Here is a 22,925-nt window from a genome sequence, read left to right as displayed (position 1 = left end):
AACTTTATTTCCATCTGTGATTTTCTGCATGCAGCTTTGCACACGGCCCTGCAGGCATGCCCTTTTATGGGGATTGGTGGGCCGTCTACCTATGCTAATTAAGAACAAATGCTAATTTGGGATAGCTCTGGTCCATAGCGTTAGAAGGAGTTCTCCTTATCGCTATGGGACTTTCGAGCCTTTGCACACCACAGGCTGTGCAGCCTCTCGTCTTTAGTAAAAATAAAAAAAGACACTTTTGCTACTCACCAATACAAAGACGGTTTTAAGATGTTTAAAGCCTACTTTCCTTAGTGGGAACACTCTGAGCGAGGGGCTCAGAGTGAGGTGGGGGACCTCACGTCTAAAATAAACTTTTTGGCCTGAAAATAACATATTTTACCGGAAGGAAAAATCTGGTCAATAGAAAAACTCCATTGACCAGATCTGTAGAGGGCGCAGTGGAGTAACCAAAAACATTGCTTCCTTGCGGTGAAATGTTTTCATTTCTGGCCAAAAAGTGTATTTTAGACGTGAGGTGGGGGGCTCAGAGTGTTCCCAAGTAGAGTAGGCTTTCAACTCCATAAAACCATCTTTGTTTTGGCGAGTAGTGAAAGTGTATTTTTTATTTGTACTAGGGTGTGAGGGGAAAGGATGGAAAGTACCATAGCGTTACGGAGAACTCCTTCTAATGCTATGGACCAGAGCTAGATTGTGATATACAGTATATCTGTAATTACCTGTACATTTTTGTAAAAATGCTGCTAAATGTAACGCTATTGTACTTGTCCAAGACAAGACCTCAAACCCAATGTATATTCTTAATTGTACATTTTTATTATTATATTATAATTTTATTTTTTTGCTTGAATATATTATGTTAGATTGCAGCACAATTTGCAGAACAAGTCAACAACATTTCATGGCTTGCACTTGTACAAGTTAGTGACAAATGAAACCAAATAAAGTGCTCAAATTATTACATGTATTTATGTATCATTATTATTATTATTATTATTACTATTATGGTTTTGTAGAGCCTGAAACAATAGAATAATTCAGGTCTCATTATTCAACATTTCCAAATTTGTTTCAATTGTATACGAGGAGTGCGTTGTAGAGCACAGTGCTGAAATGAAGGGGAGGGAGCCATTTTAGCTGGCCTTTGATAAATACATTTAAACATATTTTAATTTAATGATACTAATCTCTGAGGCCTTCTGTCTGAACCTGCCATTTCTAATCTGCATCTATATGTGTGTATGTCTGTCTGTCTTTTGGCCTGTCTGTCCTTATGTCTGTCTGTCAATCTGTGTCTATTTGTCCACCTGTCTGTCTGTCTGTCTGTCTGTCTGTCTGTCTGTCTGTCTGTCTGTCTGTCTGTCTGTCTGTCTGTCTGTCTGTCTTGCTGCCTGCCTGCCTGTCTGTCTATGTTGTAGGCTTTGGGCAGACTAGTCGACTAGTCTAGTTGTAGACCAGTTCAGCCACTAGGAGGCGCTGTGGGAGACGTGACGACTAGTCAACGAGAAGCAGCCAGAGGAAGTGATGCGTACAGGAAACAGGAAGTCTGGATTTGGTAACACTAACGCACTAACTCTCCACAAACACAAAACAAACCAAACAAAAAACATCAACACTTTGTCTTCTTAACATTAGAGACATGAATCACGTTTGTGGACGACCTGTTCAACACGCTGGGCTAAAGAGGGGACAGTCTTTGTGAGGACAGACAGACTGTGTGAGGACAGACAGTCTCTTTGGAGACAAACAGTCTGTGTGAGGACAGACTCTTTGGGGACAGATAGTGTGGACAGACAGTGGGGACAGACAATATCCGTACAGACAGACAGTCTCTTTAAGGACAGACCGTCTCAGTGGGGACAGACCGTCTCTGTGGGGACAGACAGCGGGGACAGACAGTCTCTGTGGGGACAGACAGCGGGGACAGACAGACTGTGTGAGGACAGACAGTCTTTGTGAGGACAGACAGTCTCTGTGGGGACAGACGGGTCACTAGCGTTTCCGAAGCTTATTTTCATGTCTTTGTCCTGGTGTGGTGGTTCATTACTATGGAGTAACTGTTTAGCAGCTTAGTGTCTCTGTGGGCGTCAGCTGTGGTTTGCATCATCTCATTGGCCTCGGGCTGCATGTCAATCATAAACACCTAGACGCCTCATTGGTCCTGGGCTGCAGGTCAATCCCGCCTCCACGTTGCGTAGGGCAACTAGTTATTGCCGTTACTGTTACTCTCTGTGTATGTAAGATAAGGTGTGTTGGTATGAAACCCCAAATTGTTTTTATTTGTATTTAACCAAGTATCCTATATCATCATAACATAACATAACTACATGTCTGACATTTGTAATAAACCAAACTGCATGAAAAGTGGTTGAGAATTCAAGCCAGTTATGAGTTATGCAAAATGCATTTGGAGGCGTGGCTTCCCCCACAAAATGTGGCGTCCACGATGACGCATTGCTCCAATGAACTGCAGAGGCCAATGAGGTATCTAGGTTTCTATATCTATGGTTTGGATGGCCTGGGTCTTTGATATACGCCTGTGAGCATGACTGACACCCTGAAATACTGTCTGTCTGTCTGTCTGTCTGTCTGTCTGTCTGTCTGTCTGTCTGTCTGTCTGTCTGTCTGTTAGTGGTAAGGGAAGGATGTGACAAGGAGCTGTTCCGTTGCCGTAGCATCAATGTTTCCTTTACGCGCTTGTGCGAATAACTCAGCTTCCCCGCATCCATGGCAACCATGGTAACCATGGTAACCATTGTCCACAGATAAACAAACCCATTGCCTAGCAACCCCTCCTCTCTGTCCCACAGAGACCCTGTCTGTCCCACAGAGACCCTGTCAGTCCTACAACAGAGACAACACTAAAGGTCTTTGAACACTGAGTTGGACGCAGTTTGTAATTGGTCGATAGCTTTTTGAACAGGGTTGGGTTGGAAAAAAAAACATGACTTGCGGCCACAGCCACTTGTTGCTCTGTGTGTGTGTGTGTGTGTGTGTGTGTGTGTGTGTGTGTGTGTGTGTGTGTGTGTGTGTGTGTGTGTGTGTGTGTGTGTGTGTGTGTGTGTGTGTGTGTGTGTGTGTGTGTGTGTGTGTGTTGCTTTCTAATGTGTGTTGTCCTTTTTTCTTTTTTTATCTGTGTGCAAGGGGCTTAACTGTCTGTCTGTCTGTCTGTCCAACGGATACAATAAAAAAAACTAATATTGTCTGTCCTCACAATTAGACAACTGTCTCACCATGTGTAAACGTACCTGGCAATAACAATAAGACACAGAGACACTGTCCTCCAATGGACCACCGCTCGCCTCACACACCTCTGGAGTTGAGACTGTAACGTCCGTCCGTCCGTCCGTCCGTTCATTCATGTTCAGAACCGCCATAGCTGACCTTAATACATGTGGACCTAATTAAAAGAAGGAAACAACCCACCCACTGAGATTTATTACGTTCTTATTTATGTATTTATTTATGTATCTATTTATTTATTTATTTATTTATGTGTGCCCTGTCCAGTCTGGTTCTGCAAATAAAGGCAAGGTTAGCTACGACTGTCGTCACTTAAAATCCTATACACACACACGAATAAGATCGGACAGATCTGATCAGGTTTTTGCTGTTATTGAAAATGTTGGTCTGACCATAAACAACAGAGACAGTTGATGTCATTAGTGCCGAATCGGACCTCAAACTAGAGGGCTTATTATAAGTTAACGGGACGCTCCATTCACACCAGCAGCGCCTGCGATATCTTCTACCAGTGGTTGGGAACTATTGTTGGTTTTCTGTGAACGGAGTCGTGTTCGTTCTCGTTCACAAAAAAAAAGATCTCTCAGTTCTTAATTGATGAAAAGTCGTGATTTTTTTGTTACTCGAGTAACGATAATGCTTGGAAGCGAGGAAGTGACCGGGATCGTTCCCGTTCACGCAAAAAGATCTTTCGCGAGCGTCACAAAACAAATTTCTATCACTCCACTATATCGCAAAATTGGTGTGGCCGAGGCCTGAGTGACACCCTCGTAAAGTAAGCAAGCCGTGTGCTGCTCCGGGCGGATCAAAGCCAGCAGCTGTTAGCCAACAGCACCACTCACAGGCAGGGAGGAGAAGTACACACCTCTCCTCCCCATGCCTCCTTTTCCTGGCAGCTTGTTTGTAAAACTATTATATAGATAAAAATGTTTAAAACAATGGGCCAGTGCAGTTGATCAATCTATATCCTCGATCTCCAGGCTTTTATTTTCCATCGCGTTTTGCTCAAAAAGAAAGCCTGGACCGAGCTGTTGATTTTTCTGGCATAGGAAGTGGGAGTCAACCTTTCATTTCCCCAACCAACCAGAGTGCAGTGGGCGTCGCTCCAAATGTTGTGACGTCAGGGCTCTCAATGCTGCACACTGGGGGAGGAGGAAGGGCACGGAGCAGGGCGGGCACACAGATCAGTGAACCAATGGGAGCCCATGCACGGATGTTTTCGCCGGAGATTTTGAATCCGCCCCTCTATGCCAGATATCAGACGAGCTGGGGCAGGCTACTCTTAAAACCTTTGTTATCAAATAAGCAGACGTCCGTTTCCGTCCATCTCGAGTGATGCCCAGTGTGTACACGCCCAGTCCACGCCTCCGATTCGAACACAGCGCGCTTCTTCCGTTTTTTTTTGGGACAATTATTTGGGGACCCACTTGCGATATAGTGATGCTCCAGTGGGCCCAGACCCACAGGTTGGGAATCGCGGCCATAATATAGACAATGAACTGAACCTTGTGCGCTCTCACGGAACGAACGCGGTGGTGAAAATAGCACCACCTGCTGGTGTGAATTCAGCGTCTCTGTGTCTCTGAGTGCCGCCAACTTCAGAGTGAAAAATCTTTTCTCTCGACAGAAGAACTGCTGGTTATTTACGGAAGTAGATATTTTATCATTTCAGTAGGATTTTTATTTTTATTATTATTATTGTGAAATGTAAATGTTGACCTTTAAAACGTGAAGGAGGACGTTATCGCTGTCGGTGGAAAACCAGTGGGTTCCTAAATGTCTGAGCTCCAGAGCCAAAAGAGAATTTCTTTTGTAGATTTTCTTTGATTTTCTTTAGGAAATACTTTTGAAAAAAATGTTTGAATTTGTATTTCTTTTGTGAAAAATGTGGGAGGTTTTTTTTTTGAGAGGGGGGGGGATTTTTTGAAAAAATAAAAATGTAGGAAAAAAAGAATACAAATATTCGCTTACGATCCATAAAAATGGTTCCGCGGCCCACGAAGGGGTCCCGACCCACTGCTTGGGATACAATGATGTTGACCAATGTTGACGGCAGCTCTCTGATGTCTGATCACGTGACTGTAAATACAAAACAATATCGTCGATGTCGGGCAGAAACCTTGTATCTCCATGTTTACATTTTGTACGTTTTTTTTTTTTCTTAGTAGATTAATGTCCTGCGTCCTCATGCTACAGTGTCACAAAAAACAAACAAACACAAAAAATAGCACATCTACAAGTTCACAAAGCGTTGCAATGCGACGCTTTGTGAGCTTGTGGATCAGCAATTTTTGGAAGACCGAAAAAAAAGTTAAAGTTGTTAAAGATGGACTATGTAACTTTCCTCTTCTATCCCAGATTTGACTGACTTTTTTTTTTTTTTACACCATGGGAGCTAATAGAGTCTGCCTGCTCGCTCAGGGGATAAATTGTGTCAAACCAGAAACAGGATTGTGTCAAAAAAAGGTCATGTCTCACCTAGACACAGGATCTTAAATGTCTCAATAGAAGAGCAGGGAGACCAAATACAACCACCCCGATTGTATAAGTTATATTGCATTTACAAACTCTACCATACAGACATTTTAATTCATTAAATAAAGTTACATAGTGCCGCTTAAGTCTTTGCAGGTTTTTATAAATATTGAACGAATGACAAGTATTAACAAGAGCTTAAAGGAGTAGTTCACCCCAAAAAAATCCTTAATTTTCTATGAATGACAACTCATGAAGCCTTGAATTCATGGAGATTTATTTGTTTTTGTTGCATTTCTGAGCCAATAGTTTTACTTTTGGACATACAAGGTTTCCACCTGACATACTGTATATCACCTGCTGTATAATAGATGACTGGTGCTGCTGACTGGTGTCTCCCTGGGCCAATCAAATGTAACCTGAGCCCAGGGGACTCCGCCCCTTTATTATAACTCTACTCCCTATGGAAGCCCCGCCCCTCTAGTACTCATGTAGCCCCACCCCTTTTAGCCCCCCCCGCCCCCCCCCCCGTAAATGCTATATGAATGTTAGCTAGCTGTTTAGCCTCATATACTCATGTGTGTGAAATGTGAATAACATTTTTTTTGATGCCCCATGAAGCTATTAGGAAATTCATATCTTTTTCATTAATTTTTATAGTAAAACAAAATACAAATGATGATAATAACGACAACAATAATAATACTATTGCTTGAGTATTTATTGATTTGTATTGTTTTTAAGTCAACCAGAACTGCTTGTCTACTGGTTGTGGGAAGCGAAGCACTTATATGTGCAATTTTTATTTCATGGATGTTTCGAAGTTTTAAATTAAATCAAACTTGGAAAAAAAGTTTGAGTTTGTCATTAATAATGGCTTGTGTTTGAAATGTCTGTCTGTCTGTCTGTCTGTCTTGAACACTTTTTATCTACAATAATTCATAACAATCTATATCACTTGTGTGCACATTCTCTCTAAAAAAAATCATATTACAGTCAGAAACCTACTGTAGATAGAAATAAAGAGACCGACATTTTGTATCGTCAACGTATTTGTCAATAAACACGTTAGCATTGCTGAAAGAGGACTCTGTCCATCTTTTAGAGATCAAACGTTACAGAAAATATCCTGTAAATGATAGGCTCTTAAGGTGGGGTCCGAGGACCCCCAGGGGTCCTTGAGGGTGTTCCATGGGGTCCACGGCTAAATGATTGATAGCTGGGAACCAAACGGGCACTTATGGGTCGTGTGAGAGCGTACAAATGGAAACAAATAGAACGTAAGATGAGCCTGTGGGGTAAGTTGAACCTCCCCCTGTATCTCTAAAACTATACACGAGTTGTCATCAGTGGTGGAAAAAGTACTCAAATGTTTTACATAGGTAAAAGTATCAATACTGCAATGTAGAAATACTCTGTTACAAGTAAAAGTCCGGAATTAAAAAGGACTTGAGTAAAACAGTACAAAGGTATTGGTATCAAAATGTTTTTAAAGCACCAAAAGCAGAAAGTACTCATTATGCAGAATTTCCCATTTCGTTTCCATTTCGAGGAGGAGGAGGAGGGTGATATCGGTCATTGCGCGTACTCCTACGGGCTGGGGGGGACGGCACCTGTCAGCGGGGAGTGTTTGGCGGGAGGAGAAGGACGAAGGCTCCACATCGTCCTGGTGGGGGCTCCTCACTGACAGGTGAGTCACTAGGATACAACAGCAGTGACAACACAGACATGTGTGGGGGCGGGGGGGAGGAATTAATTGGCATAATGACTAAATTGGGGAGAAAAAAGGGGTGAAACATTATTGGCTACTCTAAATTCAAAAAGAGGGGGGAAAAACTAAACAAGTACATTAGGTACTTAGTTACTTTCCACCACTGATCAATATCAAGCTGGTGTCCTTTGACGTGTAATTTAGGTGCCAAGATGCGGGTTAGCAGGCTGGTTTGAGATATCAAAGTAGAGGAGAGAAGACGTCAGGTTCCCAGGTTCCAAAGCATTCATTTATTCAGCATCAACAGCAGCATCATAGCAACAGCAGAAGGAGCAAGGGGCAGAAGCCAGCTGTACTAGTTCTGAGCTACATTTTAGGCCAGCTTTTATAACACAATAGCAAACGGTTCATGTGGGGTGGGGGTCAATGAGAGCCCCCACCTGTTGATCAACTTCTTTGATCAGTGCCTAGCTATCTGATTAGCAGCTGTTTGTCAAAGCCTTGGTGTGCCAGACCTGACGTCGCCCGGTTTAACAAAAGGCAATGTAAATGCCACTCACACCTAGCTGAGTCCCTTATTACCTATGCAAACACCTGGTTCACAACACTCATAATTCTTACTTAGCAAGATTACATTTCTATCTGATGTTTTACTTGAATACTGTTTCATAACTATAAGCCAATAAGGGCCTATAGACTATAGAGGATATGCGCATGCTTAAAGTGAATGGCACATCGAGTGGCAAAGAAACATGCAAAATGAGTTTAACATTGTTTAATGTTGTTTAATGCAATCAGATATGACTTTTCTGTTTGGATGCATGGGCTGTCAAGGCCAGAAAGTATTTTTTTGACACTCAGTAGGCATTCCTGCATAACTTACGGGTTTGATGATGATGTCACACGCATATCCTCTATATACCACACCTTGAAATGAAAACGTTATGAGAATGACTGCAGTAAACATCATATCCAGCAGGTGTCACTGTTTAACCATTTATGTTTACGGCGTGGCTCTGTCTGTGTGTCTGTTTGTCCAGAACTGATCTCACAAACCGCTGGACCGACCAGCGCCACACTTCTTGTGCACACTGCCAGTAGGGTAATGAAGTACCTGCATTACATACTACACATAAGTACAAACATTTAATAAGGAAGTACCTACATTACATACTACATATAAGTACAAACATGTAATAATGAACAACCTACATTATATACTACATATAAGTACAAACATTTAATAATGAACTACCTACATTATATATAAGTACAAGTACAAAACATAACATTTATTGGGACTTGCCATTGAAAAAGAAAAGAGAAGAAAGGAAGTAAGAAAAAGGGATTTGAACCCATGCACGATCTTGGGATAAATCTAAAAAAAAAAGATGACCTCACCCCTTTCAAAACCATTTTTTTTTTATAGCACCATTGAAATGGATATGACCTGTATTACATCTATCTATCTATCTATCTATCTATCTATCTGTCTATCTGTCTGTCTGTCTGTCTGTCTGTCTGTCTGTCTGTCTGTCTATGCCTAAACCTAAACTCACAAAAAAAAACTATGCCTATCCATGGTTTCCTGCAGGAAAAAGGTTAGCTTATTTAGCGGGAGGCCAGGGTGGTGCAAAACGTTTTGATTCATTAAATAATTGCCCTCAAAATATTAAAGGGTTACGCCATGAGTTTTAACGTTTTCTTTTTTTTTGTGTGTTTTTGGTCTCCCCTACTGGTCTCCCCTCTCTTCTATCCTCAAAAATACCCCAGTTTGAACACACAGGCTTTCACAGCAAATCTGAGGTTTTCTGTAAATTGGTCTCAAAACAGGCCAAACGGATTTGGTCCGTGACGTCACGTCAGGGAACAATTCCTCCCGTTTTTCAGTTCCAACCAAAAAACAAAAAAAAACATAAAAAAACACTTTTTTCCCCCTATTTTTTTCTTATTTTTCCACTCAGAACCAGTAGTGGGGGCCCTTAGGGATATTTTCGTTCACTTTTGTCTAAAAGCGCCAAATTTGGCACAGGTGTAGCTCAGATCATACTTAAATGATTTGGCTAGGGCGCCCGCGCCGGTGACCTTTGGGGTCGCCACAGCGGCCGATCCAATATGGCCGCCACTTGTAATAGCTTTTGTCTCTAACATTTGAAACAGATGAGCTACAAATGTAAACTTGGTGTCTATTTCATGTGTTTTGACAATTAGAAATGTGTTGGAATGCTCTTTTTTATTTTTGGGTGTGTCTAGACCCCTAATTTGCATAATTCCAAGTGGTGTTTTGCTATTCTGAAGACATTGGACGTAACTTGGCCATTGTTATGAGTAAAACCTGGTGCAATAGGTGTAATTCAACTAATTCTGACATGCATGATTCCTTTCTGATGTTTATATGAAATGTCAGGGGTGGGGAGGGGGGGGGGGGCTGTGGTTGTGACATTTTGAAGACATTGGTTTCGCTTAAAGGGCTCTTTGGCTACTTGCGGGGGAGGCCACGTGGAGGCTGTCTTCTTCTCTCCCTTTTTTTCTTTTTTTCTTTTTTTTGGGGGAGGGGGGGGGGGGGTTGGGGTTGTTGTTGTTTTTGTTCCCCAATAACTAGACAAAAGCTGCACCAAGTGTGCGCATCCAGGTTAGTGTGCTGGACCCTCATTGTTGGTGCATCCCCCCACACATCCACACAATGAGGTGCAACAGACCCCAGATTTAAAGCACTTGCAGCGCCCGCTACAAGACTTCTTGCACCCGCAGCGGAGAAGGATGGCACAGGCTGTACTGGCATCTGGCAGATGGGTCCAGTATGGTTCCCAAGCCTTTGTTGTCGAGCTGTTCCATCCCCACATTCCAAAATTGGGAATATTCAGTTTGACGGAGGTTGCCTGACTCCAATAAAAACTGGCCTGCAGCAGTGCCCTTTTTACATGCTGAGTCAGTGCAGCTTGGGTGGAAGGAAGGTTCTCAAGGGACTTTGTACCATTTGAGAAAAGCCGCTGTCTGGCCTCATCTACACTACTGCAGCCACAGCTCTTACTGTACATGATGACAACCATACGCTCCAGACGTTGCATACTGTATGAACAGGATCAGAGTTGATCTTCTCAGCCTCCAAGGTGAGGGCAACCAAGGTGTCTGTGAGATCTGGTGTTGCCTCCCAAGCTGCCCATGCACTCTTTTTCCCATGGCCAAGGAAGGCTGATGTAGTATCACATCCTGTCAGCGCATGGAAGAGAGGCAATGCCAGTGACTTCTGAGGACCCATTGCATTGCGGATTTCATGCTGGATTCAATTTGTCTACACTTAAGCCTTGTAACCATCCTGAAGCAGACACGAGAATGGTTCTGCACTTGGCCCATGCTGGGGCCAATGGCCATAAAAAAGGCTTTTGTCCGTACGGTTGACAGTGATGTTGTCATTCTTGCAATCCACTTTTTTGATGCATTAAAGATCACAGATCTTTGGATTGGCTTTGGCTGTGGAAAAAGCTACAGAGACATTCCTGTCCATGAAATCCGCAATGCAATGGGTCCTCAGAAGTCACTGGCATTTCCTCTCTTCCTTTCTTTATAAAACATACATGTGATCGTGCGATCACACTGGGCCTTGCAGGGTTAAGCGAAACCAATGTCTTCAAAATGTCACAACCACAGCCCCCCCCCCCCCTCCCCACCCCTGACATTTCATATAAACTTCAGAAAGGAATCATGCATGTCAGAATTAGCTGAATTAGACCTATTGCACCAGGTTTTACTCATAACAATGGCCAAGTTACGTCCAATGTCTTCAGAATAGCAAAGCGCCACTTGGAATTATGCAAATTAGGGGTCTAGACACACCCAAAAATAAAAAAGAGCATTCCAACACATTTCAAATTGTCAAAACACATGAAATAGACACCAAGTTTACATTTGTAGCTCATCTGTTTCAAATGTTAGAGACAAAAGCTATTACAAGTGGCGGCCATATTGGATCGGCCGCTGTGGCGACCCCAAAGGTCACCGGCGCGGGCGCCCTAGCCAAATCATTTAAGTATGCCCTGAGCAACACCTGTGCCAAATTTGGCGCTTTTAGACAAAAGTGAACGAACATACCCTAAAATCTCCCTAAGGGCCCCCACTAGTGGGGGCCCTTAGGGATATTTTCGTTCACTTTTGTCTAAAAGCGCCAAATTTGGCACAGGTGTAGCTCAGATCATACTTAAATGATTTGGCTAGGGCGCCCGCGCCGGTGACCTTTGGGGTCGCCACAGCGGCCGATCCAATATGGCCGCCACTTGTAATAGCTTTTGTCTCTAACATTTGAAACAGATGAGCTACAAATGTAAACTTGGTGTCTATTTCATGTGTTTTGACAATTAGAAATGTGTTGGAATGCTCTTTTTTATTTTTGGGTGTGTCTAGACCCCTAATTTGCATAATTCCAAGTGGTGTTTTGCTATTCTGAAGACATTGGACGTAACTTGGCCATTGTTATGAGTAAAACCTGGTGCAATAGGTGTAATTCAACTAATTCTGACATGCATGATTCCTTTCTGATGTTTATATGAAATGTCAGGGGTGGGGAGGGGGGGGGGGGCTGTGGTTGTGACATTTTGAAGACATTGGTTTCGCTTAAAGGGCTCTTTGGCTACTTGCGGGGGAGGCCACGTGGAGGCTGTCTTCTTCTCTCCCTTTTTTTCTTTTTTTCTTTTTTTTGGGGGAGGGGGGGGGGGGTTGGGGTTGTTGTTGTTTTTGTTCCCCAATAACTAGACAAAAGCTGCACCAAGTGTGCGCATCCAGGTTAGTGTGCTGGACCCTCATTGTTGGTGCATCCCCCCACACATCCACACAATGAGGTGCAACAGACCCCAGATTTAAAGCACTTGCAGCGCCCGCTACAAGACTTCTTGCACCCGCAGCGGAGAAGGATGGCACAGGCTGTACTGGCATCTGGCAGATGGGTCCAGTATGGTTCCCAAGCCTTTGTTGTCGAGCTGTTCCATCCCCACATTCCAAAATTGGGAATATTCAGTTTGACGGAGGTTGCCTGACTCCAATAAAAACTGGCCTGCAGCAGTGCCCTTTTTACATGCTGAGTCAGTGCAGCTTGGGTGGAAGGAAGGTTCTCAAGGGACTTTGTACCATTTGAGAAAAGCCGCTGTCTGGCCTCATCTACACTACTGCAGCCACAGCTCTTACTGTACATGATGACAACCATACGCTCCAGACGTTGCATACTGTATGAACAGGATCAGAGTTGATCTTCTCAGCCTCCAAGGTGAGGGCAACCAAGGTGTCTGTGAGATCTGGTGTTGCCTCCCAAGCTGCCCATGCACTCTTTTTCCCATGGCCAAGGAAGGCTGATGTAGTATCACATCCTGTCAGCGCATGGAAGAGAGGCAATGCCAGTGACTTCTGAGGACCCATTGCATTGCGGATTTCATGCTGGATTCAATTTGTCTACACTTAAGCCTTGTAACCATCCTGAAGCAGACACGAGAATGGTTCTGCACTTGGCCCATGCTGGGGCCAATGGCCATAAAAAAGGCTTTTGTCCGTACGGTTGACAGTGATGTTGTCATTCTTGCAATCCACTTTTTTGATGCATTAAAGATCACAGATCTTTGGATTGGCTTTGGCTGTGGAAAAAGCTACAGAGACATTCCTGTCCATGAAATCCGCAATGCAATGGGTCCTCAGAAGTCACTGGCATTTCCTCTCTTCCTTTCTTTATAAAACATACATGTGATCGTGCGATCACACTGGGCCTTGCAGGGTTAAGCGAAACCAATGTCTTCAAAATGTCACAACCACAGCCCCCCCCCCCCCTCCCCACCCCTGACATTTCATATAAACTTCAGAAAGGAATCATGCATGTCAGAATTAGCTGAATTAGACCTATTGCACCAGGTTTTACTCATAACAATGGCCAAGTTACGTCCAATGTCTTCAGAATAGCAAAGCGCCACTTGGAATTATGCAAATTAGGGGTCTAGACACACCCAAAAATAAAAAAGAGCATTCCAACACATTTCAAATTGTCAAAACACATGAAATAGACACCAAGTTTACATTTGTAGCTCATCTGTTTCAAATGTTAGAGACAAAAGCTATTACAAGTGGCGGCCATATTGGATCGGCCGCTGTGGCGACCCCAAAGGTCACCGGCGCGGGCGCCCTAGCCAAATCATTTAAGTATGCCCTGAGCAACACCTGTGCCAAATTTGGCGCTTTTAGACAAAAGTGAACGAACATACCCTAAAATCTCCCTAAGGGCCCCCACTACAGGAGATAACATGCATACAAACTGTCTCAATAGCGCCCCGTGCCAAACAGGACAATGTGGTATTGCAGGTGAAAGTGCTTTATAAGCCAGAGATAAGTTAGTTGGAATGAGTATATCTGAGGCTTGATTTAGGCTCAAACCTTTTGAAAAACGTTTGAGGGACATAAACAATATGATATTAAATATTATTATTTTTTTTTAAATTCATGGTGTAGTCCCTTTAACGAGTTGGAGTGATGATGGAAAATACAGCTACATTATGCTATCGTTAATCACATATGGAAAATAGCTGATCTACAAGCTCACAGCGAGTCACACTGCGAAGCGCTGTGAGCTTGTTGATCAGCTATTGTATTTGTATTTTTGTTTAATCTGGAAACAAATGTTAAACAAAAAACAAATCTTTTATGGCGGGGTTCAGTTGGCACTAATCATTTTCAGATGGGGGTTTGTGGCCAAATACATATTAATTTGGGAGTCCTAAACATGAAAAAGTTTGAGAACCACTGATCTATACTCTACCGTCTACCAGTGACATCATCATTAGGCATGATTTTCTTTCCCAACAAGATTTCACATTTTGTATTTAGATTTTTATTAACACGAGAACAATGGCTTCTTTTATTGCATTGCAACTTTCTAGGAATAGAAAGCCTGCAGTTTCTATTAGCTTGGATTCCCCATCGATGGTGTCACTGGTAGACGGGACTCTGAACTGTCCACAGCCCTCCTCTGAGACACAGACCGAGTAGAAAAAAATGGTACGATTTTATCATGAGTATTTTTGAACCGATTTTCAACCTAGTGAGCCGATTTTCAAATTAGTGAGGACCAATTATATGAAGATAGGTTGAAAATCGGTGATGTCGTCCTTTAAGGTCGCTGCCATTTGTCAACAGATCATTTTTACCTTCATATGTAACTTCAACTACATCAGGCTGCAATATGCCATTCCGCATCATATATATATATATATATATATATATATATAAATATATATATATATATATATATATATATATATATATATATATATATATATATATATATATATATATATATATATGTATATATGTATATATATATATGTATGGATACAAACATGTGTATATATAATATGCAACAGATGAACATAGACGTGTGTACATATAATCAGTTAGGTGAGACATCACATCACCTGTCATTCATTGGGTAGAAAACTATTAAATTGATCAATAATAAAATGGCCTTTGAGTCTGCATTGAGTAGCAGACCCTCAACTTGTGACTCACATTGGGCCCCTCCCACTAACTTTTGAAGCCAATAAAAGATAAACTGTAATACGGCTGTTTTCAAATAGCCTAAGTACATATAGGGCTGAAGTGGTTAATATATGTTTTGCAATAAGAATTAAAATATCTAAAGCAACTATTATATAAAGTTTCAAATAATTGCAGGGGTGTAAGCGTGCGTGCGTGCGTGCCTGCGCGTTCTATCGGTAAGTGTGCACCGCTACATTGCCCAAAGTATCTTTCAATGTGATGTTGTTTGAGGTGAGACTTTACAGAGAAGCTTTTTACTCAAAATTTCCAGCTGTCAGTGGTAGGTCAGGTCTTCTCTCCTCTATGAGTTCTCTCATGACGTTTGAGAGACCTGTTCTGGCTGAACCGTTTACCACACTGGTCACAGTGGTAGGGCTTCTCTCCTGTATGCATTCTCTGGTGTTGTTTGATATTACTGCTCGTGCAGAACCGTTTCCCACACTGGTCACAGTGGTAGGGCTTCTCTCCTGTGTGAATTCTCTGGTGTATTTTGAGATCACTGCTCATGCAGAACCGTTTCCCACACTGGTCACAGTGGTAGGGCTTCTGTCCTGTATGAATTCTCTGGTGGTTTTTCAGATAACTGTTCGTGCTGAAGCTGGTCCCACACTGGTCACAGTGGTAGGGCTTCTGTCCTGTATGAATTCTCTGGTGTTGTTTCAGATGACTGTTCGTGCTGAAGCTGGTCCCACACTGGTCACAGTGGTAGGGCTTCTCTCCTGTATGAATTCTCTGGTGACATTTGAGATGACCGCTCCGGCTGAACCGTTTCCCACACTGGTCACAGTGGTAGGGCTTCTGTCCTGTATGAATTCTCTGGTGTATTTTGAGCTCACTGCTCGTGCTAAACCGTTTCCCACACTGGTCACAGGTGTAGGGCTTCTCTCCTGTATGAATTCTCTGGTGGTTTTTCAGATAACTGTTCGTGCTGAAGCTGGTCCCACACTGGTCACAGTGGTAGGGCGTCTGTCCTGTATGAATTCTCTGGTGTTGTTTGAGATTACTGCTCTGGCTGAACCTTGCTCCACACTGGTCACAGTGGTAGGGCGTATGTCCTGTATGAATTCTCTGGTGACATACAAGAGTACTGTTACGGGTGAAACTTGCTCCACACTGGTCACAGTGGTAGGGCTTCTCTCCTGTATGAATTTTCTGGTGACGTTTCAGACTACTGCTCTGGCTGAACCGTTTCCCACACTGGTCACAGGCGTAGGGCTTCTCTCCTGTATGAATTCTCTGGTGTATTTTGAGATCACTGCTCGTGCTGAACCGTTTCCCACACAGGTCACAGTGGTAGGGCCTCTCTCCTGTATGAATTCTCTGGTGTTGTTTGAGACTACTGTTCAGGCTGAACCTTGTTCCACACTGGTCACAGTGGTAGGGCTTCTGTCCTGTATGAATTCTCTGGTGTTGTTTCAGACCACTGCTCTTGCTGAATCTTGTTCCACACTGGTCACAGTGGTAAGGCTTCAACCCTGTATGAATTATCTGGTGATGTTTGAGATGTCTATTTCTGCTGTAGATATGTTGGAGTTGGGCAGGAAAGACATCTGGGATAGAGAATGAGGAGAGAGAAAATACATCAATGAAATGTTTTCAAATAACATGCAAGCTGTGTTGTATTACCAACTGATAATGATCTAAATTTAGGACGGCAGCAGTAACTGCCAGGCACAGATTAGCCGTTGCATGCCCCCCCCCCTTTCTCTCTCTCTCTCTCTCTCTCTCTCTCTCTCTCTCTCTCTCTCTCTCTCTCTCTCTCTCTCTCTCTCTCTCTCTCTCTCTCACACACACACACACTGTTAGTATGCAAACTTGATATATATGTCTAAGATCTACCATGTCTAGTTTAGGATATTCATTTTCCAGTTATTTCATAGAATGTTTATGATCTAGGTTCGGTAAAGGTCGGCCTGTAATTGGTACCACATGTTGACCCCAGATGAATACAAAGCATCCTGTGTGACTGGCTGAGTTGACCAATGATGTTTGAGGAAATAATTTATATATAAACCCTTGTATTCTCAATGGCCCCGATTCATGAAGAGGGTCGTAAATATGGGGTAAATAAAGTTCGTAAAGGAGGTCGTATTTTTGGTAAACTGACGTGCAATTCTCAAAGGTGTTCGTATTTCCCTGAGACGTGCGTATGACCAGTGCGTATGACCAGGTGTGATATGTTTACTCTGGAAGGCTGCATCCAACAGCATCCAACTTCAACGCCACCGTGCTGAACCATGCTAAACAGCGTTGCCATGTCCACTTATTATAAGCGAATTTGGGCCTATTTTTCTGTAAAGTTGCTTGTAAATATTGGTAGTTGTGGGGTGCGTTTTTTTGGGCTTGTTTCTAAAGTGTAGTTGATTATTTGGGCTTGCCTCACAATTGTTCAATTATTTTAACCGGTGGTTCTCAAATATTTTTATTTCATGGACCCCCAAGTTAATATGTAGACTAATTTATCCCTATAAGCCCCATCTGAAAATGTGTTGTGCCAGCTGGAGCCCCTTACCAGATTTGTGTTGTTAGAATGTTTAAACAATCTTCCAAATATTCCACATTTTATTACAAGATACATTTTTTTTAATAGCAAATCTACAAGCTCACAACGGTTTAATTAAAGTGCTTATAATGGCCTAAGTGCCAGTTGCTTCTTTTGGGCTTGTTTTCCTAGACCTGGTTGCTTATTTCTCTCACAACATCTGGCAACGCTGATGCAAGTTTGACTTTGAAGTTCAACTCCGCCTCGTCTAAAGAACAGATGCGGTGTCAGTGGTGGAAAAAGTACTCAAATGTTTTACTTAAGTAAAAGTATCAATACTGCAATGTAGAAGTACTCTGTTACAAGTAAATGTCCGGAATTAAAAATGTACTTGAGTAAAAGTACAAAAGTATTGGTATCAAAATGTACTTAAAGTACCAAAAGTAAAAGTAGCCTACTAAATGTTTGAAAATAGCCGATCTACAAGCTCACAACGTGTCGCAAGCAGGCTATAGGTATAAAATAGGGCTGAAGAAGTGGTTAATGTATGTTTCATAATATCATAGTTTATATCTGAAAAGTAACTAGTAACTTAAGTTTTCAAATAAGTGTAGTGGAGTAAAGGTAACATTTTTGCCTCTGAGATGTAGTGGAGTAGAAGTAAAAGTATTGGAAATTGGAAATACTCAAGTAAAGTACAAATACCTCAAAATTGTACTTAAGTACAGTACTTGAGTAAACGTACTTAGTTACTTTACACCACTGTGCGGCGTCGCATCGCCTTGACAACTTACTGTTCTGTCTGGAAGTGCTCTCATGTGTAATGAGAATGAAGAAGTTTACAAGGTTTACCCCATTACCAAATAAAAGGCTAATAAAATGTGGAAAGGATGTTATATAAGCCTTTTCTAATGAACATTGCGCACCTTTACCAAGGTAAAAAGATTATGAAATCCAGCATACAAGTGGAACGCTTCTGTCCGATTATGGACCAGAGCTTTATTGATTACTTATTGATTAAATCAGTTAATTTTTTATTAATATATCACTGTCCTACGTCGGAATGGGGAATGATCTTCTGGACACAGCTTTCATCCAATTATAGTTTCCTCATCAGATGGTAACATGTATTAGGCTGTTGTGTGTGGCGTTCATGTGATCAATATACAGTAGAGTAGCCTACAGTAGGCTATTCTAAATTAATACCGCGGCACGGACACTGGAGGTGCGTCGATCAGTCCCTCGCAGTTTCATTAAGGCATGATAGCCTATTTTCATTATTACGTGACACTTTGGCTGAGATGGCCCGCTGGCAAACACACTGAGGGACCTAATAATTCAGCTCTAAATGCAATGCAACTGATAGCCTAGAAAATAAATAAAAAGCGGTGGAATCTACATCATGTCTATATTATCTATAGGCTACAAGCAATACATCGTTTGACATTTATTTTTTATTTTTTATATATATGTGTTGACAAATGTTGGGCACATATATATTTTATTTGAGGTTTGGCACTGTTGTAATTCATTTTGGCATGAAGAATAAAGCATTCTAAAGACATACGCACATTTCAGCCCTGGTAAGACAGCCTCGGGGCTGACCTGAGAACGTGCGCACCTGACGCACAAAATACAGACCAAAAAATCTTTATGAATCCGACTGCAGGTGTAGGATTTGTCCTAAATGCCGGTACGTACAAAATATGGTCGTAAATCCCTTTATGAATTTGGGCCATGTTCTTTGGAGAACCCCAACAGACCGATCTGTAAAATAAACTGACACAGAGAAGGACTTCTTGGCTCCTGTCTAAATTCCTTTACCAGTGTCATACCATGAAGAATTTGTATTATCAATTTTGCGTTACGTTGGGTGCAGTGCTACTGCTGGAAAAGAAAAAAAAAACAGATTTGTTTTGTTGCTTTCCTATGTGGACGTTATGCTTGCCTTTTTCAGCTCTCGCTGTGTAAGGACCTGTGTAATATTTTAACTTTGATTTAAGATCAGTAAGATTGAACCTTGTGGTGGCACTGTTCTTTTTTTTTGCTGTCTTACCTCCATTATTATATAGTTTTCCATTTGGTCTCACTGTTGCGCTCTGCTTGGACGATGAGCTTTGTTGTGTTTGTTGTGTTTGTGCCTCTGACCCAGGCATGTTATTTAAGAAGTGAGGGTGGTGACTAATTTCTCTTGTTTTATTTAAGAAGTGGGATTGGTAACTCACTTAAGTATATGTTGTGCTGGTGTAATGCTTACTTGTGCCACTAGTGGGTGAGTGACACTTCTAGTTGTATCTGATAGCACCTAAGGCACTATAGTGTAATCTGGGCAATAGTCTAGGTTTAGTGTAGGTTCGACTGCTGGAGCTGTGGGGAATACTTAAAGTGAGACTCAGACACACAGGGGTTAACTGATTGCCGGCTGTATATTGAAAGTGTGTGTGTGTGTGTGTGTGTGTGTGTGTGTGTGTGTGTGTGTGTGTGTGTGTGTGTGTGTGTGTGTGTGTGTGTGTGTGTGTGTGTGTGTGTGTGTGTGTGTGTGTGTGTGTGTGTGTGTGTGTGTATCAATCAACACTTCCACTGTTTGGTGCTAGCAGTGACATAAGGTACTTTTTTGTCTTGCCCTTGAATATAATTGAAAGGCAGAGTGACATGGTTTGTTTTTCGCCTTGAAAACAATGAAAAGGCAGAACATGTTGCCATACTGTCTGAATGGGAAAAAGGTTTTGTTTTATTAGATCTCATAGAATTTCCCTGGGACTCAAAATGTCCCTGGCTGGGACCCATTCAAATGACCACTCGTGGGTCCTGCATGGACTAAGGATAATTATTGATCCAAAGGAGGAATTTACAGCAGAAGAAGAGTTCAAAAGATGAGAGACTGTTGACTATTTCTAGACTTGCAATTATTCAGTTTGGCTGATTGGTGACTCTTATTATTACAATAAATTGGATTTTGTTCAAAAAGGAGCTGGCTAAACAAATAGTCTCGTACATCTCTTTTTTTCCCGTCTTTGTGTGTGTGTGTGTGTGTGTGTGTGTGTGTGTGTGTGTGTGTGTGTGTGTGTGTGTGTGTGTGTGGGTGTGGGAGGGGGGTGGACAAAAGTAATATGTAATAATATGTACAGTAATATTATATATTACTCATGATTCCAAGTAATAAGTAACATGACATTACTACTTAAAGGGATATTTCACTTTCAAAAAAACTTTGGGTCATTTTATAGTCTACTCAGGCTTTTGTGAGCCCCCCAGACCGTTTTTAAGTTGCTTGATTCATTATTTAGATATTTGATATTCATTTTATCAGACACGCCCCCTTCCTATACAAACCCATTATAACTTCAAACTCCATTTTTAACATGTTAGATTCATCAAAAACACCCGTCCTTTTTTCTGGTGACTCTCCCTGCCCTCCTAATACGCGAGGGGGCCGTGTTTTTTCGATATTTTTTTTCATTTCTTTTTAATATATTTTTTTGAAAATTTAAAAAAGTAAATACAATAAAAACATTAAATAAAATAAATGAAAAAGGTAATCGAAAAAACACGGCCCCCTCGCGTATTAGGAGGGCAGGGAGAGTCACCAGAAAAAAGGACGGGTGTTTTTGATGAATCTAACATGTTAAAAATGGAGTTTGAAGTTATAATGGGTTTGTAGGAAGGGGGCGTGTCTGATAAAATGAATGTTAAATATCTAAATAATGAATCACACAACATAAAAACGGTCTGGGGTGCTCACAAAAGCCTGAGTAAACTATAAAATGACTGAAAGTTTTTTTGAAAGTGAAATATCCCTTTAAGGAGTAATATGTCCAACCTCCCAATCTCAGGGTGGACATTCTAACCACAAGGCCACTGGGCTGATGTACAGTGTTGTATTACCAACTGATCATTTTCTAAATTTAGGACGGTAGCAGTAACTGCCAGGATACAGATTGACCGTTGGAACATTTAGACGGTAACAGTCTTCCATGCCGACATCTCGCCACTCTGACTAGTGGCTTCCGCGGTTAGGGTTAGGGTGAGGGTTAGGTATAGGGTTCGTTAACGTCGGAAAGGCGACATGTCGGAAAGCCGCCATGTAACCCATTTAGACTGCCTGATGAATGATTCTTCTTGCAGCTGTCTCTCTCTCTCTCTCTCTCTCATCTCTCTCTTCTCTCTCTCTCTCTCTCTCTCATCTCTCTCTCTCTCTCTCTCTCTCCTCTCTCTCTCCTCTCCTCTCTCTCTCTCTCTCACACACACACACACACACATATACACTCTCTCTCTCTCTCTCTCCTCTCTCTCTCTCTCTCTCTCTCTCTCTCTCACACACACATTCTTCTTGGAGCTGTCTCTCTCTTTTTTACACACACACACACACACACACACACACACACACACACACACACACACACACACACACACACACACACACACACACACACACACACACACACACACACACACACACACACACACACACACACACACACTTGCAGCTGTGTCTCTCTCTCTCTCTCTCTCACACACACACGCACACGCACACACACACACACACACACACACACACACACACACACACACACACACACACACACACACACACACACACACACACACACACACACACACACACACACACACACACACACTTGCAGCTGTGTCTCTCTCTCTCTCTCTCTCTCTCTCTCACACACACACACACACACACACACACACACACACACACACACACACACACACACACACACACACACACACACACACACACACACACACACACACACACACACACACACACACACACACACACACAGTGCTTATCTACAGTTGATTTAGTGCTGGAAAGACGCATTACTCCGTTACTCCACAGAGTACCGACAACATTTCTGTACATCTGCTTTCTATTGAAGATGAAAGAAAAGAGTACAGGGACATAAAAACATGCACACACCTATTCTGTGTAACTTTATCACAGGCTGCTTCAGCATGGCTTGCTGGTAGATCTCTGGCTGTTCCTCCTCTGACGCAGCAGCTGAAAAGCTGTTGGACGACGTCTCTCTTTTAAAAACCCCAAATAGTTCATCTCCTTCGGTCCACTTTGATGGTGGACATTTGAGGTCCTCTTTTACCGTTTGGGATCTGACTTTACTCGCTGACATGTTATGGTCTTGAGGTCAGTAGGACACTGGTAATGACTTGACCCAGTCCTCTGCTCCGTGTCCTGGAGAAACTCTCCCAGATCAACACTGAACAGAACAGTGCTTACATAACCAGGACCCTCCCACTCTCCACCCACTCTCCTCCCACTCTCCTCCCACTCTCCTCCCACTCTCCAGCTCTCATATGGGTACATGCATCCAGATCACTGCTGGAAAGTAACTAGATATACCATAAACTTCTACTCGACTACATCTCAGAGCCACATATTGTACTTGTTACTACAATTATTTATTTGGCATC

General features: G+C 42.3%; 2 protein-coding genes across 2 annotated transcripts in view; one reads left to right on the top strand and one right to left on the bottom strand.

Moving 5' to 3' along the window:
• LOC311043376 (formin-binding protein 1-like) overlaps positions 1-1,447 on the top strand; it is a gene marked incomplete at its 3' end in the record, with an annotated part of 31,548 nt that extends 30,101 nt beyond the window's left edge. Inside the window, exon 17 of the mRNA XM_084054600.1 lies at positions 1,419-1,447. Coding sequence (XP_083910726.1) covers positions 1,419-1,447 — 29 coding nt within the window. The remainder of the gene's footprint in view (positions 1-1,418) is intronic.
• Positions 1,448-14,794: 13,347 nt separating this feature from the next.
• On the bottom strand, positions 14,795-22,664 carry LOC311043297 (uncharacterized protein). Its single transcript, XM_084054489.1, has 2 exons — positions 22,417-22,664; positions 14,795-16,542 (listed from the first exon to the last, which is right to left on the bottom strand). The coding sequence occupies exons 1-2, from the start codon at positions 22,622-22,624 to the stop codon at positions 15,278-15,280; spliced, it is 1,473 nt and encodes a 490-aa protein (XP_083910615.1). The 5' UTR covers positions 22,625-22,664; the 3' UTR covers positions 14,795-15,277.
• Positions 22,665-22,925: the final 261 nt, after the last annotated feature.

The sequence above is a fragment of the Gymnoscopelus microlampas genome (assembly GCF_963454915.1).
Source record: "Gymnoscopelus microlampas genome assembly, chromosome: 4".
NCBI classification, from domain to species: domain Eukaryota; kingdom Metazoa; phylum Chordata; class Actinopteri; order Myctophiformes; family Myctophidae; genus Gymnoscopelus; species Gymnoscopelus microlampas.
The sequence above is the reverse complement of the archived record's forward strand: the minus strand, read 5'-3'. Positions and strand labels throughout refer to the sequence as shown.

What these genes read in the sequence shown, in the direction of transcription:
- LOC311043297 (XM_084054489.1), bottom strand. Translation starts at nt 22,624, where the DNA reads ATGTCAGCGAGTAAAGTCAGATCCCAAACGGTAAAAGAGGACCTCAAA. An exon ending in GATAAAGTTACACAGAATAG is followed by an intron (nt 16,543 to 22,416) that starts GTGTGTGCATGT and finishes TCTCTATCCCAG; the next exon opens with ATGTCTTTCCTGCCCAACTC.